This window comes from Drosophila subobscura, chromosome E, assembly GCF_008121235.1.
Source record: "Drosophila subobscura isolate 14011-0131.10 chromosome E, UCBerk_Dsub_1.0, whole genome shotgun sequence".
NCBI classification, from domain to species: Eukaryota; Metazoa; Arthropoda; class Insecta; order Diptera; family Drosophilidae; genus Drosophila; species Drosophila subobscura.
In genome coordinates this window covers 19,497,479-19,515,611 of record NC_048531.1, presented here as the reverse complement: position 1 = coordinate 19,515,611, position 18,133 = coordinate 19,497,479, and the positions used below count along the sequence as shown (strand labels likewise).

The 18,133-nt window shown below is 47.4% G+C and overlaps 3 protein-coding genes across 3 annotated transcripts in view; all 3 read left to right on the top strand.

Annotated features, from left to right (window-relative positions):
• The first annotated feature begins 4,164 nt into the window (after positions 1 to 4,164).
• Positions 4,165 to 18,133, top strand: part of LOC117890010 — a 39,341-nt gene continuing 25,372 nt past the window's right edge. Inside the window, exons 1-2 of the mRNA XM_034794609.1 lie at positions 4,165 to 4,316; positions 5,081 to 5,371. The gene's annotated coding sequence lies outside the window, so the exon portion shown is untranslated. The remainder of the gene's footprint in view (positions 4,317 to 5,080; positions 5,372 to 18,133) is intronic.
• Positions 5,868 to 6,347, top strand: LOC117890014 (ribonuclease kappa). The gene has a single exon (XM_034794613.1). It carries the CDS (start codon positions 5,924 to 5,926, stop codon positions 6,230 to 6,232), a length of 309 nt encoding a protein of 102 aa, XP_034650504.1. The 5' UTR covers positions 5,868 to 5,923; the 3' UTR covers positions 6,233 to 6,347.
• LOC117890012 (stress response protein nst1) lies at positions 7,128 to 8,548 on the top strand. The gene is made up of 2 exons (XM_034794611.1): positions 7,128 to 7,385; positions 7,444 to 8,548. Exons 1-2 carry the CDS (start codon positions 7,337 to 7,339, stop codon positions 8,283 to 8,285), a joined length of 891 nt encoding a protein of 296 aa, XP_034650502.1. The 5' UTR covers positions 7,128 to 7,336; the 3' UTR covers positions 8,286 to 8,548.

Below are 18,133 nucleotides of genomic sequence, written 5' to 3'. Positions count from 1 at the left end.
AAGTGCTCCGCTTTTGTGGGGCTCTCTGATCGAACGGGCCAAGACAAGTCCGGTGGCCCGATTTGGCGATCGGGCGGCATGAGCTCCAAATGAGTGCAAAATGTTTCGGATTTTGGATGACGGGCCCAATTAACCAGTCGGAGGCAGCGTTCGTTTGGGTTTTGGGTTTCCCAATGCCTCGCATTCAAAGAATTCTTCTCTCGCATTGTGCGCGTGTTCCACGCGGCGCATGCGCTGTTTTGCATCAATTCAATTAATTAACAGAAATCCAGCAGCTTCTAGGCGACGTGCGGTGCCCCTGCCTGTCGCATTTGGTAACAAATGAAATGTAACAAGTCGGGACTAGGAGAGAAGCAACATTGAATACCCTTTCAGGTGGCAAATCCACAAAACCCTCCACTGGTTCAAGGACCTCTGCGTATGTCTCCACAAACTTCGGCTCGAAACCAGACTACTCCCCGTGAGGGTATTCCAAAGAGAACAACGACAAAAAGCATTGCAAAATGGACAAACGCTGCTTAATTAAATCAGAAACAAACGGCAAAATCAACGACGCAAAGGAGCAGACAGAGCCGCACATAAAAAGTGCGTGGCATTTATGACGCTTTGCCTGAATTAATGAATGAATCAGCCAGTCAGCCAGTCAGAGTACATGGAAATGGAAATGGAAATCTATATGGATGTGGGGCTGACAAAGTTAGAGCCCCGAGCCCGACGTGTCCACACACTCTGGTGTTGCCACAGAGCCGGGGGAATTCGGTGCTCCGCGCCGCCGTTTTGCATTTGGCAATCCCAAATGGAAGGCGACGACGACCCAATGACAGTTTCCAATCATGAATTGGCCTGGTCTCGTGGTGTCGTTTCTCGCACCGCTGTCGCTTGACAGACCAGGAGTCGGTCGATCGGTTGAGCGGTTGGTCGTGTGCCTTGTTTATGGGATGACTGCATTCGGGCTGTCGCTTGGGAAACGGTTATTGCCTTGATAATGGGAAAACTGGATGCGGCTGTGGATTGAACGGGTGCTGCAGGCGCCGGGTGGGTAGGCGTAGGTGCTTGCATAAGATTGTACACTTAGATAACGTCTTACGGTCATGATGCTCCATCATCTACTCTCGTTCGTTCTCATTGCTTTGAGCTTTTCACTCGCTTTGAATTTCAACGGTTTCTACGTGCACTGCTTGCATCGGAGCTTTATGCGCGAAGCACTGCTTGCAAGCTAAGCTTAGCTCTCTGCCGTCTGCAAACAACAGGTGGCGTGTTTCAAGACTTTGTCATACAAAAATAATACAAAAGAAAAAGGTAAAAAGCCGCGTTAGGTGCACGAAATGAAAACAGTTAGAAGCTGCAATGGATGGATTCAGACAACTCAGAAGATTCATTTATCGATTCCCCTTCACAGCATACATAAGTCACCCCACAATCAATAATGCGAACTTAAATATAGATCAAAGTCACTGAAGCTGAAGGGAACCGTGTATGAGCAGTGCCCACGGACACGGAGATGGAGACCAATCTGTTTGGGGGTTGTCAGCGATTTAACGGGGTTTAAAGTCCCCTCCTAGAGCATGGCGACGGGCAGTCAACAGGTGACGGATGGCTGGATGACTGAGTGAATGGTTTCATGGGTGGGTGGGTTGCCTTTGGCTTTGGTGTGTCCGCCCACTGACCTTAAAATCTAATATTAAATACAAGGCTGGCCTGCGCCGCCCCCTCGCTGCACAATCATTGGTGGAGCGATTGACTTGTTAAAGGCCTTTAAGTGAAATTCAATCAAATCTAACAAAAAAGTAAAGAGTTCTTACATAAAGTAGTACTGGGTGTGTGTATCTGTGTCTGTGCATTTGTCAAGTGCAGTTTGAAATTCAAGTTGCCTAATAACTTAAAACCCCAAGCAGCTTTAATGGCCATAATTCGTCTCCAATGCTGCACGGCACGGACGCAGACGTCGCGGGCAGAAAGAAAACAGAAGAAGAACCCGAGAGAGACCGAGAGACCGAGAAACACGAAGACCGAACACCGAACACCAAAGTGAAGCCCAAAGCCAAAGTCAAAGCCAAAAGGAGTGTCGCGATCTCATTGTTGTTGTTGTTGTTGTTGCTGTTGCTGTTGTTGTTGTGGCAGTACTATTGACATTATTGATGGAAATTCTTTTGTGTTTCACGAAAAGAGAATGAAGACAGTGAAGCCGAAAAGCGGTACGGCGCAGAGGAAATACCCTTACAGTTTCAATTTATGTTCCCATCATTCCATCATTGTGAGACGCTGCACACTGGCTGGATGTCTAATCCGGTCATAGCCTCCCATTTGGTTAGGGTATGTCTGTGTGTAAGAGGAGGCGAGCGTCGCGCTGTTTACTCTTTCTTAGCAGCAAATGAAAGCCCAACCAACGGTGGCTGACGCTGGCCGCTTATGTGGACAGGTGCATGTGCCTGTGCATGCCCGTGCCACGGCCCAAAACTGTACTTGTGTGTGTTTGCCTCCGTTTTCATTGCCGTCCGTCTGTTTCTGAATGCAGCCCAAGACCCACAGTCGCAGCTACAGCCCAGACGCATAGTTAGACCCACAGACAGACCAAGCAGCCAGACCCATGACCAAGTCCCAAGTGCGTGGCCCAGCCAAACAGTTATGCAAATCGTGGAGTGGAGTGGAGTGGAGTGACACAGGCGCACAGTCTCTGAAGGAGCGCTTTATTTTTGTGTATTTAGCGCCTAATACCCAAGTTTATGTCGCTTAATTATAGACCTCAAGCAGCCGCCGACAGAACCCACCGAACCGACCGAGCCGCCCGAACCGTTTGTTTAACATGCTAATCGCCACTCCTACAGCCATCCCATCCCATGGCATACATGGCATCCATCCTTTCTTTTCTGTATCAAATGACCCGCTCTAAGACGCCACTCGAGGCCCTAAGCAGGCAGGCCTGGAAATTCTAGTAGCTTGGGAGCGGAAATCCGTGAACCGCGATGCGAAATCGATCGATCGATGGCCGATGGCCATATGGCCATAAACATAACAACTTCTAAGCTGATTTGACCAATTCCGAATCGAACAGCGATCTGCTTTTAATATTGTTTAAATGGCTTTTGAGCCGCGGCGATTAATTTGCCATAAAAGCTGGGCCTTTGATTAGTTGGCCAATTTGGTGTGCGGGAGGTGTGGTGTGGGTTGTCAGCTATGGAAAGTGTTTTGGCCACAGTAGCAAAAGAATGCCATAATCAACATACATATGCACATACAAATGTATGTATGTATGTACATATGTATGTAAATATGTATGTACATATGTGTGTACGTACATAAATGGAATAAATTCCGAAGAAACTTGCTAATTTGATATGAGATGTGGGAACACCTTTGTGACTGCTTGAAAGAATTGTAGATAATACCCATGTCCATTTGGTTTCCTTGGTTCTTGTACATCCATCAGCAAGGACCACAGAACGTCCTTGAACTCTCTCCGAGGGCCGGGTGCGACATAAAACTTACACAGCTGCCGGCGAGAGATAACATTTAACACATTTCTAGGCGAACTTTGCCCTTTTTGCTTACATTTAAATGACACAAATTCAGCATAAATATCCACTCGAAGGACAATGCTTACCTTGCCCGTACTCGGGGGCGTGGGTGGGTCTGTGGTTGTGTGGGTGTGGCTCTGGGCATCCTTTCAACTGTGACCTTTTCGCACGCAAATTGAATGGAAAGCAGCGCTAACAGGGTTAATCAGAGAGAGCACTCATAATTTATGAAATTTCCAGTGTTCATATTACATTATGGTCTCACTCCCTATATGGGTCGACAGGGGAAAGTACCCTGTAAAGTGCACCGCAATCTGTGTTGTTCGCTACGTAGTGCAACTACATATGTATGTTTAAATCAAAGTGTACATTATTCATGATCATTATTGAACATCTAGTGAAGTTATATTGAATAAATTCCAGGGTATTCATATGGCGTTGTTAAAATGCCCTTCAGTCGGCAAACTTGTTGCTCTCAGGTGAAATTCTCTCTTCCAACTCCACGTCAAACACGTCACATCGAACATGCTCGAAGCGGTCATGAGAAAATTTCCCTGACAAAAATTGCCCATTCACAATATGGACACACAATTCACAATGGGTACAACTCGTCAGAGTTTCTTAGCTTTTTATGACCCGAAGAGTCGCGAAAGAAACTCTGCTTCCAATCCAAAACGATTTGTCGTGCGAGTCGGTTGTGTTGTGGAGCCCGTGCTCCCCATTTGAACGTACACTTTAGCTGTTTGAGTTCCCCACTCGCGTATTTTGTGTGCGGAGTCCATAGGCGCTGCTCCACCTCGTGTAAGTCGCGCTCTGTGTGCTTGTGTGTTTATTTGTGTTTTGTGTTTTGAGTGTTCGTGTTCCCTGCATTTCAACAAGTGTTTCAAGCAGTGCGAAAGCGAAACAAAAAGTCAAGCGCAAGGCCTTATCAGAATTTAGAAATTGTTTATGCACACAAGTATGACGAATGATAAAATAAATTTGTATAAACAAATTCCAGTGAAGAGTGCAATATTTCTGCTACATTTGCGTATAATACAAACATAGGCATAATCGAAGAGTGTGGGTGTGCGTGTGTTGAAATGCAGAGACATAAATGAGCGGAGACACTGCTTGCGATTTAACTGTAACTGTAATTCGACTGAGCGCAGGCTTGAGTGGAGCTTTGATTGATTTGAGCAGGCAGGAAATCCGAAACGAAACGAAACAAAACGGTTAACCAAGTTCACCAAGAAACGAAATACAAAACGCCCTAATGTCAAGGTCTGCTCTGCCCATGGGCTCTGTGCATGTTGTGTGTCGTGTCTTAATGGACTTGACCCCCATTACTTACTTACCGAAATCCGACTCTGATTGGGTAAACGTATTAGCTCGGCTCAATCTGGAGTTGCAGCACTTTCCTGAAGAGACCCATTTTGGGGTAATTTAAGAGTCAAAGCCCCCCCTCTCAAGAGAGGTTTTCACTCAATTTGCAAGCCGGGAAAGCTTTCCCCTTTATCATTGCAATCAGTTGTTGTCCGCAGTCGATCCGCAAGTTTCATCTCCAATCTGTCACTCATTTCTAGCACAAAACATAAAAACAACCAAACGAAAAAATTAACAAAAGCGCAAAAGACTATAAAACAAAGTGTGGAAAAGGTTTAGCAACTGCGAAAACGACTTACGAATTTTCACAACAACTTGATGTTTGTAACGGATTTTCCACCAACTTGTAAAAACTGAAAACTATAGTAAATGGTGGATTCTTTTACCTCTACGTTTGCTTCTGCGTCTGCTTCTGCTTCCACCCATCCACGGATCCACCGAACCGCAAGTTATTTTTTGCTGGTTTCTTTTTTGGATTCGTGCCACTTGAGGTGAGTCGTGTTAATTATTGCTAAATTACTAAAATTAGCTAATCCAAGACCTTAGATATGACTAAATTACCCAGCAAATCCCATTTTCTAGGGCATGATTCATGCCCTGCCATTTGCAGAGGAGATCAGAGCCCTTAAGTGAATCACAGCCTCGGATGTCCCACATTTCCCACAGCGAGGACAGATATATATAGAAAGATCTCCTCTAGTGTGCATTGCATCCATCATCTGTCATCTGTCCATCTAATGGTACAGCAAATCGAAGCCGAGAGCCGAGAGCCGAGAGCGGAGAACGGAGAGCCGAACTGGGTTGAACAAACTCAAATCGAAAGCGAGAGGCACATGAACTTCCACTATCCGTCAGCAGAGGTCTCGAATGTCGTTAAAATCGCACAAGGTTAGAGCCAGAGTCCAACGGAATGGCCGAAACATTTCATTTTCATTACGAGTCTAGACTCTAGACTCTAGAGTGCACCTGTTGCGGTCACCAGTACTCGATTTCACTGTCAAAGCTGTAACTGAAATTCGTAAATTTCAACTCGAGACGGGAAAATGGCTTGTGGCCCAAAGTGCTCCTTCTTCTGCCTGTTCATCAGCGTGTGGGGAGTGATTCAGCTGACGCTAATGGGGATATTCTTCTTAACGCACTCGCTGACGCTGGTCGACGATCTGCCCCTGACGCTGCTGTCCCACAGTCTGGAGAGATTCAAATCCGATGCCGATGCGGCCTATTTCACTGTGGCCATCCGCTGCTTTGCCACGGCTTTCCTGTACCTCTGCTTTGGGATGCTCTCAATCTACTGCATTTGCCGGAACAAGGCCAAGGAGCGGAGTGCCTTAAAGTCGTCTCTCAAGCATTGAATAAATTATATTTGATATTGTTTCTCTATAATTGGCCATCTGGCAGTGCACCCATCCACCCACACACTCTCCCACTGAGTGGGAGTCCTCCCACCCACTTGTTAAACCAGAATCAAAACAAGTTTGTTGACCGCATTCTGTCTGTGTGTGTGTGTGTGTGTGTTTTCTTGTGATTAGCTCTGACTTCTTTATCCACGAACTACTTTTCTTCACGAGCATTATGCATTCGTCTCGACTAACCGATTTTTGACAAGTTCGTTGTTGGCTGGCACCGCACGTGACACCTTTTCCACTCTTCGCTCGGGCTACTCTTTGGGTTCTGTTCTCTTTGGGGCATCATAAATTTCCATGAAATACTCTGCCTGCCTGCCACATGCTAATGCGGTGTGGGTTCTGCTGTCCCATCATCGTCATCATCTTCATGGCCCCACTCTCCGCTCTCCGCTCTCCTGGTGTGTGGCTTATCTTTTGGAGCTTTTGTGTTCGTACATGCAAACCGTTGTGTAAATTATTGTACACGATTTCTAGTGGTTGTTCAAGCGCAGACCTGCATCCATTTGTCGGATGAGTATCTCTGTCGTGTTATCACTCACCCAACCAACGATGCACTCTGCCCGACTGACTCAGAGATCGTTTTAGGTCGAATTTGGGCGCTACCTTTACCCAGAAGTTGTTCCTGTTTCGGTTTAGGATTCCTTCCATGAAATAATCACAGATCAAGTAGTCTTTCATCTATCTGGTCGTTGGGGATACATTCAAAACTACTCCAAAATAGTTCTAGCATCAACAGAAAATATAAAATTTCGTTTGTAAAAATTTTTTCTTGCACTCTGCCCTTAAAGTTTAACTTTATTTTGTTTTGCATTACTCTTTGGCTACTTGGTGCAATTGCAAGTGCTGTTTGCTGTTAGGGTTGAGCAACAGCAAAGTGTTGTGCAACCCTAGCGGTTCTGGTTCAGTGTTGGGCAACGATTCGAGGATGACAGCGAGAATGTAGTAGTCCGTGAGTTAGACTTTTATTCGGTTCGCAGGGAGCATACATTTTATTTTTGGCAGTCACACAAAGAAAACTAACGAGAAGCAAACGTAAGAGAAAAAGGAGAAATGTACCGACTATTGCTGGCCACCACGGCCACCCGATTCCAGCGCGGAAGTAAGTGAATCCCTTACCCCTTGAACCCATCCCCAATCCTGTACTCAACCCTATGCAGAGTCCGCCAGCGGAAAGCTGCTGCTGCTCAACGCCACCCGTTACCTGTCGAAGGGGCCAGCACCAAAGGCGGGCAAGCCGAGCACGGCCCCCAAGTGCAAGCCGGTGCCTGTGCCGCCGCCGAAACCGGGATACTTCCCCAGCGGCGGGATGCACGCCGTCTTCAGTGACCTGCCGATGCCCGAGGGCGACTTCATGCAGGCGTGGGCCGCGAAGAACTCCAAGTACAACATGTTCATGCTCAGCGGCCTGTTGGCGTTGATCGGGAGTCTATATCTGTCGTACATGACGCTGGAAATGTACGCCAGTGTGCCCGACTATCCCTACACCGAGGAGGAGCAGGAGGAGTTTGAAATCGAGGCAGAGCGCCTCCAGGAGGAGAAGGAGGCGCGCGAGCAGCGTCACCAGGATGCAGTGGAGGCCGCCGAGACCGCTCGCCGTGCCCGCTTGGCCAGGGAGGCCATGGTGCGCGAGTCGGCGCTGATGAACAAGGACATGGATGGGGGCCTGGATGCCAAGGAGGCTGCTGAGCTGCAGAAGCTGGCCACCGAGCGCGAGGCGTATGCGGAGTGGGAGAAGGAGGAGGTGAAGCGCCTCGCCGAGAAGGCCAAGGAGCGCAAAGAGGCCGAGAAGGAGAAGGCCAAGGCCAAGGCCGAGCGTGACAAGGAGCGCGAGAAGAAGCGCAAGGAGCGGGAGAAGGTGCTCAAGAAGGAGGAGGCGGAACGCGAGAAGGAACGCGAGAAGGCACGCAAGGAGCGCGAAAAGTCCCGCAAGGAGGAGGAGAAGCAGAAGGCGAAGGAGAAGGCCGAAAAGGAGAAGGCCAAGAAGGCCCTAATGGCCTAAGCACTCTCCCACCCACTTTACATTTATATTTTTCAGCTGCCAAACACTGACACACACTTGCTGTTTTTGTTGGGGCTGCAATCCAGACACTCAAATCACACACACACACACACACAAAGAAAGTACACTCTCCTACAGCCAGATATTGGCACAGACACTCGATAACTTGGAATACAAATGTCACGACGCACACTCTTCGAATGGATTGGAGCAAATGTTGAATAAAATTAACAGAATGCTGTTGCTGTTGGTCAAACATTAGACGAGGAAAATGGGCTATATCAATGGATGTTCATGTCTTTCGCTTCCCACTCCTCAGGGAAATCGAATGATGAGTCACAGCTGCATGCCACGCCACAGATGCAGATACATCTGCCACATTATAAACGAATCATCTAGCCCCACATGAAGCCCCATAAAAGTGCTCTCTGTTCTTAGATTTTCTGACCCAAATGAGGTGCAACAGCCACAGCCACAGTGTGTGGTGGTGGTGGGGAGGGGTGCGATCAGCGGTTCTCCATTCAGTGGCTCTCCATTCTGCGGCTCTCCATTCTGCGGCTCTCCATTCCGAAGCATGCATTAGAGCGGGCCACAGAGGAAATGGCTCATTGCATATAATCAAATCAAAAGCGGCGCACAGTGCGAACCCAATTATATCTCATAGATAACGAGCCGTGCGAATGCATAGAACAGAACCTGCCACGCAGTACGAATTCAATTGAAGCCTCAATTACGCAACCATCTGCCCCAACAATCCCCGGCCACTGTCCGCGAAGGAGTTGCTTCCACGGACAAGGGGCACTTGTTGTCTGTTTTTGTTTGCCATAAAGTAATGTTCTTTCTTTCCTTTGCTTCGATTTGGGGGAGATTTCTATTTAATGAAAACTGGCTACTGGCCACTGCACTGCCCCTTGGCGATAGATAGTTTTCCCAGATTGAATCCCCCCGCTACCCATCTATATCTGTATCTGTCTCTGTATCTGTCTCTCTGTGTGTGTATCTGTTTCTGTTTCTGTTGTGCTAAGTGTGCTGGCTTGTGCGCACATAATGAATCACAATCGTCGTCAGTTAAGCTCGGCTTATCATTAATCAAATTAGCTGCAGCCACAGAGCTCTGAGCTGCAAGAAAGCAACAACAAAACACTTGCCTGTCTGCCACTGCCACCGACCGACCGACCGACTGCTGGCTGCAGCTCTCCAGCAAAGCGGCACAGTGGGTCGAATTGGATCCGATCATATCGCATCTCGGATGGGGCTAGGATGTTGCGGATAATTAACCATTCCATTCCATTCCACTCCATTGATGAGTGTTTGCCATACATACTCGTAAATGAGCAATTTGCGAAGCTCACCAAACGGGGCAAATGGAGCAAGGAAATCAATTAGCTTGGGCAAAGTGAAGCAAAGATCAAGGGATCCCATTTGATTATTTGTAGGAGTTCTGCCACTTCTTCCACTGTGCCATGCCCACACATACTCAGCGTAGAAGAAGAAAGCCCGCTGAAGCTAGCTAATTTATCATTGGCATTCTCCATGCCACAAATACGTACGTACAAAAATGCATATCCATTTCCCTATACACACCCTGCCCCGTTCTCCATTCTCCATTCTCCATTCCCCATGCTCCCTATTCCCTCCCCTGACAGTGCGAGTGCGAGTGACATTATTACTGTCACACTGTGTCGCCCGATATGTTGCTCCTCTGCCTTTTATAATGCATTTATGCTGCAATTTGTTTGAATTAGCGGCTCGCAGGGGCTCCCTGGCTGTGGATCGTGGCACGGAGCGTGGTGCCATGAAGGTGCAGCGAAAAAGGTGGAGTGTCACCGGTTTAGTGGTTTATTTGGGGCGTGTATCTATCCATGCATCGCTCTATGCACCTCTGTGTGTGCCTGCTGCAGCCCAAGCCCCAGCCCCGTGCCAGTTTTTGTGTCTTATGCAAGCAGCAGCAGCAGCAGCTCCAGAGAGAAGGAGAAAGAGATTGCTCTAAAGTAAAAGTAGCTGCATTTACCCCGTAGTTGCAGCACCACAACAACATGAATGCTTCCGGGCGTGGGGCGTGTACCCACTCGACTGGGAATGGAAATGGGAATGGGATGCCCATTATATTATGCGATGCAATGGCAGACAGAGAGAGAGAGAGAGAGAGAAATCCCAAGATTACAGATTAAAAACCCTCTAAATTACACTGATCTTCAGCCCCCCCGCCTTACAGTCGGTTCTCTCTGTGTTTTATCTAAGCAAATATGAGTCTTACAACGTTTACAATGTTTTCACAACGTGTCTAGATCGCCGCTAATCTGCGGCCTCATTTAAATATTTGCATCGGTGGCAGACACAGCCACCAACGAGCTGTTGCTCGAAAGCGTTTGCCTCTGATAAGATTCGCTGGGGGTCGCCAAGATGCAGTCTCCAACCACAATGGATAACTACAATCGGCTGGGACTCCCTTTAATCTGGATGTTGCTGCATCCACATTCCACATTGAGTGCTCCTCTGGATGCTCCTCTGGAACTCTCATCATCAGAGTATTCCGCTTGTCATTGCAGAGTGGACTCCTCCACTGATGATTCTCCTACAAGGAATGGAATTCCTCCCCGGTTCATTGACTTTCAAGACTGAAGAATTATGAAACTTTCCCCTCTGCTGCGCGTCAATTGATGAACTCTCACTTGGCGTACGATTAAGGGAGCGCTCAGGGCAGCCATGGGCCGTCGCTGCTGTTTAGTAGACTCACAAAAGAAATGTACGCTAATTAAACAAATTGGCCAGCAGACTCTTTGGCCATTTACCTTTTGGGGGTCTGGTCCGAATTTCCCTCTCTCTCTCTATCCATCTCTGTCTGTTAAGCAAATCGAATGGAATCGAATGCAGAGAGGGAGAGAAAGAGAGCGCTGAGAGCGTGCCAAGCGGCGTTTTGTATCTGGATTGAGGTCTTGCCACAGTTAGCCAAGCAAAGCGCAGTTATAACCATTTCAGAATAACAGTGGGTCAATTCTCCACACTCCACAATGTACAGTGCGGCTCCATGGCTCTGCCCCAATCAATTTGCAAGACTAGTTCTAGGCCTTCCTTCTTTGCGTTCACTTCCATTCTGCTGCGAGTCTGCTTCCATTCGATGCGATCCGATTCGATTCGATTTTGTCTGTGCAACTCACGTACCCCACACTCATTTCTCCATAGAGAACTCAATAGATGGATTCTCGTGTAGCGTACGTGTATGCGTAATCATTGTAATGAGCCATTTCTCTAGTTTCGGATACTTTCTTTGGAGAAGCAGCACAATTTTTAATTAATTTTTCCATTGACGAACCTCGGGCCGTCCTCCTCCGCCTACTGTGTACCCGTCAGCACAATGAGACAGAGGGAGAAGGAGGGAAAGAAAGAAGGAGGGAAAATATTAATTCTTATTTCGTTTGGGGCTCAGTTTGGGTCCGGACCCGGGGCACGCCTCTTGTGTGTGGCCCAATGGTCCGTTGTAGGAGGCCTCTGGCTCTGGTTTCGGCTGCATTCTGCACTCTGGACATTCCAGACTGCGTTTGTTGTGTGGTCATCATCGACTTTCATACTGAAACGCGAGACAGTGGAACAGTGGGGATCTGGATTTGTTTTTGGAATTGTTTTTGTTTTGTTTACTTACTTACTGTCGCATTAATGAGAAATACTCGTAGATGGCATCAGCATTTCCATATATTTTATACCCTGCAAATGTTCACTGCTTTGGCCCACTGTGCGTGGACTTAGCCTTACCTTTGTTATAAATTAAATTATTTTTCATATACCGTAGTGCCCCACTGTATTTGGATGTTTCGTATGGGGCACCTCCTATATTTTGTATGCCCAGATATCGTTACACTAAATTGTCATGTCGGGCTTCTCCTTCCTCCTTATCCTCGTCATCAGTATCCGTATCCGTACCGTATCGGGAGTGGAGTGCGGTGAGCGGAGGGGGGCGTAAGCGATTTGTCTTTTGGTTAAACGTCAAAGTACCGCTAAGGCCACCGCCTTCGATCCTTCCTTCATTTCTTCCTGGCTGCCAGTGGAGCATCCACTCCGTTTGGCTTTTGCGGAATCGCAGCTCGTAATAAAGTAATTAAAGCCACGACACTGTCCAATATTTCATCTCTTTTCTTGTGGTCGGAGATTAATCGAGTCGGGTTGCAGGGGCCACGGCATGCGGCGATCACTTACGATCACTTTCAGCCCTGATTTGCATTTAATTGGAGCTCTCTGTGGAGTCGCGTGGAGTGGGGGAGCAAGTCATCCATCCCAAGTCTATAATCATAATTGCATTCATATGTATCAATTTTCACTCAATTTCGTTTGCTGTAACTAAATGCAGCAAAGAGAGGCGAGACGAGACGAGACGAAACGAGACAGAGACGAGCCCAGACAAGCCGAGACACAGCGAAAGCTTTTAAATGTGCAATTTGTTATTGTTTCTCATGTGTTTCTCCGAGTGTGCTTCTTCTCATCTCTTTATCTCGCATGATACCCTCTCTCACGCTGGGCTTTCTAAGTTTGCTTTGAAGCTTGAACCGCTAAACGCCCTACCTGAATCCCCCCGTATATTAATTCATCTTCAAGTGTATTTTATAGTCGGTCTTCCGCTTTTATTCTCTCTTTGTTTTATTATGTTTTTGTTTTGTTAACTGTAAAACGTTTTACTTTCGCGCGTGTTTTAATTGCCGCCTGCTGCTTCTGCCGACAGTCATCTGAAGATGATGAGCAGCTCTCGCTCGCCCTCCCGCTCTCGCTCGCCCTCCCGCTCTCGCTCCACCTCCCGTTCCAACTGGAGTCCACTGCAATCTCCAGCTCCAGTTGAACGTTTGGCAATAGAGAGATGATGATGGAAACATTTGCCGGCCACCACGTTAATGGGTTGGCCATAAAAAGCGTGTGAACCCCGGAGTGAGCAGCACTTGCAAACGTGTCGAACGGCGACAACTGGCGACACTTTTCCTTGGCCTTCGCTTTTCCCCAGTGCTGTGCGACGGGAAAGGGCGTTTTACTGGCGTTTGCTTACCGTTTCATTAGCGCTGTGCCCCGCCGGACAGAGGTGAAGGCGTTTTTTCCTGCTCTTTTTTGAAACGTTTCCGTTGAAAGTACATACGCGAGTGCACCAAGTGGGGCGACACCTTTCTTTGGCCTTCGCAGTGGGTTCAGGTCTGTGTACACACTGCAGGATGTGGGCGGAGCGGTTGGATAGCATTTGGTATGTGGAGTACGAGATTGATCTGTAACGATAATTGTTTTACTTAGCTTGTATTTACTTTTACTGCTATTTTGTGGTCTACTGTTTACCGTCTGAACTAACCCAATTATCAGTCATTTACCGCTCTATAGCGCCCAGACACTGCTGAGACACAAACCCCAATCTGATTATCATTTCTTGGCCCATTTATCGTCTCTCATTTTGCTCTCCATCTCCCCTCCTACTTCCCACTCTCCCACTTGCATTTTCCGTTCAGCATTTCTGGGCATGGCATCCATTCCATTCGGTTCCATTCCATTCCGTTCCATTTCATCCACCACAAGTGGCTGCTGCTCCGCCGATCCGCAAATTAATCTCACATTTAATTGCAGTGCTCTACCGCACCGCACCCCTCTCCCCAGTGCACCGCCACACACCCCTGGAGGCAATTGCAGCTGTCAGCGGTTTTGTCTGTATTTTCTGCACATTCAAAAATAAGAAGAAATCGCTAAATAATAAGTAGAAATGTTAATTTCAATGCGCAAGTAAAAGTTTCGTCGTTTCGCTTGAGTTTCGTTGGATTGTGTGGTGTGTGGAGTGCGCGGGAGGGGGTTTCGGGATAGTGGACAGTGGACAGTGGACAGCTACTGTTATTTTATTCGTCATGAAAATTGGGTCAACTCTCTGGCAAAGAGAGTGACAGAGAGGAGTGAGAAGAGCGCAGCGGAGTGGAGGGGAGACAAAATGGACAAGAATGATGACTAAGAAATGTGTTAATGATTCCCGTAGCGAGTGGCGTAATTAGCCGCAAGTCCAAGTATTTTGTCATTGGTTGAACGTCGAAACGTTCGCTTCGTCGCATGCCACACAAAACGTTGCAAATGTTTAGGGGGGCAACAGCAATGGGGACAGGAAATTGCGTGAATTCTTTGGCTGCAACTCTGGAATAGTTTAAAGTTTAAACGGGTAATTTATTTAATTCCTTGCATAATTTTTGATGAGTAGAGGTAATTATGATAATAGTGGAAGGTTAGCCTTATCCTTGTTCCCCCAACAGTTGCATCTGTCAGCTTACTGAATTTTCGCTTAATTACACTTTAATTTCCATCGCTACCTTTGGGGCATGGCATTTCCAGTTTGTGCCTAAGATTCTCCCATAAATTATGCACAGCCAAGAGCAAAAGCAGAATCAGCAGAAAATCATTCAGAAATCATCAAGAGATCCACAAATTAATGTCGAAATAGTAACAAATTGACGACTGCTGCTGCTGCTGCTGCTGCTGCTGCCACAAGAAATATGACAGTTTACAAACGGTAAAAGATAAACAAACACACATACATACATATGTACATACATACATACGTGTAGCCCCGCAGCAACAGCAACTGCGACAGCCATCAGCATTAGCTTGGCTTAGATGACGTTGACAATTTCCCAAAGGCGTCAACCTGTCAGAGGCGGCAAGGAAATTTGTCTGCAGGTCGCCGCTTGTGGCACTTGTGGCTGTTGTTGTACTCGTACGAGTAATGTTAACGGTTAATTAGTTGATACCGCAAAGAGGTCAAGAAACTGCATTTCAAACCCTTTGGGGGCTGGGCTCCGTCTCTCGTCTTCGTCTTGTGGATTCCGGAGAGTGTTTGTGTTCGCTCTTCGCTCCGTTGTTTGCCCACGTGTCTCTCTGGCACATGATAAATGATTGAATCAACATTGGTTATGGTTATGGCCATAACCAAGGGCCCTATGCAGGCCAAAAGAACATCATTAAAGTTGGAGCCCAGCCCAGCCTGTCGTCTGAAATTTAATTGATATTTCTATGTGAAAATGTGCTGCAGCGGCAGGTAGAGAGAAATGTGAAAGAACAGCAGTAAATGTCGGCGAGATTTATGATCTTCCCAAAAAAAAACCATGGGGATACAATCACTTTGTTCGAGTATTTTGATGGGCATCTAGTAGTACTTCAACACCTTAACAGCTTCCGCTGCACTCAAGAACCGAGCTGGCAAAGCTCCTTCTCTACCTCAAGATTCAGTCCCTCAAAAGTCCAAGTCTTGTCTGTTCTGCAGTTGGATTTCCAAACGGAAGTACACTCGCGACGACGACTCGCGTTGGTTCGCATAATCAAAGAGAAGCTCTTCCGCGGAGACATCGCCCCATCCGAAGACCCCTTAGAATTTTATGCTTGAGTCATCATCGACAGCATTGCCACCGGCTTTAGCTTTGGCTTTGGCTTTGGCGGCTTTGGATTCGTGTGTTTCGTTTTGTTTGGTTTCGGTTTCCGTTGGAGAGGAAGAACCGAATCGAACCGAACCACTCGGCACAACCGCTAGTGCATGAAAAGTAGTTAAAACTATTTACACATCCATTCCCCCTCGCCATCCATGTTATTTCTCTGCTGCAAGTGCCGAAGCGAGCAACAACGACAAGCAGCAGCAACATTTCCGCTGTCTTTTGGCCACAAAAGGCATTGAACAATTATTATTTGTTTGCCTGCGAATGTATCCATGAGTATCAGTGTTTGGGTGTGAGTGTGAGTGTGAGTGAAAAGCAAAAGCGTGGACGGTACTCGTAGGAGAGTCTATCGACACCAGCAACATGGCCATAAACAACAAGAAAGTAAGGCTATATTCGGAGTCCGATAAACCTCTATGGCTACCCCCACCATACAAGACACAAATGCTATAGTAATCCGAACATAATGGAGTGTAGGAACTACTCGATACCCTAAGAACTGCTGACCAAGTGGGGGGAAATGCGCCCTGCTGTCGGTGTCTTCTGCCACAACTGTTGCCGTCTTTTTCTTCGTTTTATTTGCACACGTGAAAGGCAAAGACCGGTCAACTGTAGCCACAACAGCGGGAGAAACAACCGCAACGGCAGTGGAAGCAACAACTGCTGAAAATTGTCAACATTGCCAGCCGCCGCCACTTGCCACACAACTCCGACTACAACTACAGGGAAGGGACGGGGGCAGACACATCCAGCTGCGTAGACAGAGCTCAGACATTGCCCAAGAGTCCAAGACCAAGCCTCAGCGTTTTCCACTTTTCCAAAATCATCAATACCCAAGTCTCGGATCCAATCGAACTCTGTCTACGCTTTCAGCATGGCAAACACACAGCAAACACACAGCATGGAAAGCGACAGGGAAAGTCTTACACTTTTCCCCAGGACAGTTGGGGATTTGAGCCTAAAAGTGCGGAAGAGTTTGCAGGATGCATATGAGCAAGAGGAAGTCGTGTTACCAGTTGCATCTCATAGTTCGGCGACTCCGTTCTCTCGTACTTGATTCTCTATCAAAATCTTTTCCGCTGGTTTGGCAGTTTCTTCTGCTTCTTTCTATATTTTTTCCTTACTTTTTTTTTGGCATGCGCCGCGTGAAAAACGAAATGAAAAGTTGTTGCTGTTGTGTCGCTGATGCCGTTGCTGCTGCTGCTGTCGATGCTGCGATGTTGCAGCAGTGGCCGGCCAGTGCTGGCTGGTCAGTGGCTGCAGACCCAGCAAAAGCACATGCCACACGCCACACACTCCTCGCCCTCCTGCTGCAAGCGCAGCATTTGAAAATGGAAAGTCGTCGTCTGGCTGTCGTTTGCAGTTTTGTTTCGGGGATTCGTGGCTGTGGCAGGGGCACGGGGCAGGGGGCAGGGGGGCTTGTTGTTTCGCTGCTTGTTTCTATATTTTTTTCCTTTTTTTTGGCTGGGCTGCAACCGGTTGCAACAACCACCACATCTCTCGCATTAGCACATGCAACAAATTTTCGTTAAATTTTTATTGGGTTTTGATTTATTATTTGTGTGGCTGAGTGGTGTCTGTGTGTGTGTGTGTGTGTTCCTGCGGTCTATCCGCTAATTGCTGACTGCAAAATGCTGTAACTGCGCGGAGGAATTCTCTCTGCGAGAAACGAGAAATCTCCCAGAGATCTGTGGGTCTCTCCTTGCAGCCGGAGGAAAGCGAAAGTTAGACGCTTTAAATTTAAATTTGAAATTGAAATTTCTTGTTTCTTGGTTTATGGCCGGGGAAAACAGAGAGAGAGAGAGAGAGAAAGAGAGTGTGGGAAGGGTGATGGTGAGGGGGGATGGGCCAAGTGCACGTTTCGCTTGGGCCATAAACAGTGTGTGTGTTGCCATTATGAGCTAACGCCAGAGATAGCCACAGAGCCGCAGAGTCGCAGAGCTCCAGGCCGTGTCCGAGGCCGAGTCTGAGTCTGAGTCCCCCCCCATGCCGCGAGGTTTCTCTCAGGTTTGCACTCTGCGCGGGTTATATAAGGTTTGCGGTTCAGCAGCAAAACCTTAGCCGAACGTCATTAAAATTGCAAATTTCCCTCAGTCTCAGTCTCAGTCTCTCGATCCCCAACTCTCTTTGGATGGATAATGGATAATGGCAATAGAAACAGAAACTAATAGGCAGGTGCTGAATGAACCCAGAAATAACCTGTCCATAGATCGCACTGTTGCCCCCCGCTAAGCCCTTGTGTTCCCTTGAGATATATTTATGTAGAATGGGGGCTATGGCAGCACACAGATTCACCTGATTCCATATTGTTGGAGAGGGTTGGTTCTTTCAGCACAAACTTCGATCGTTTGTTCATTAATAAAACATTTGTTTAAATTAGCGTCTGGGCTGGCTGGCCCTGGCTGTATTTGAATAGGAATAAAA

Bases quoted from the DNA above. Each gene is read 5' to 3' on its own strand.
- LOC117890014 (XM_034794613.1), top strand. From the start codon at position 5,924: ATGGCTTGTGGCCCAAAGTGCTCCTTCTTCTGCCTGTTCATCAGCGTG.
- LOC117890012 (XM_034794611.1), top strand. From the start codon at position 7,337: ATGTACCGACTATTGCTGGCCACCACGGCCACCCGATTCCAGCGCGGA. The intron at 7,386-7,443 runs GTAAGTGAATCC...AACCCTATGCAG, and splicing joins CACCCGATTCCAGCGCGGAA to AGTCCGCCAGCGGAAAGCTG.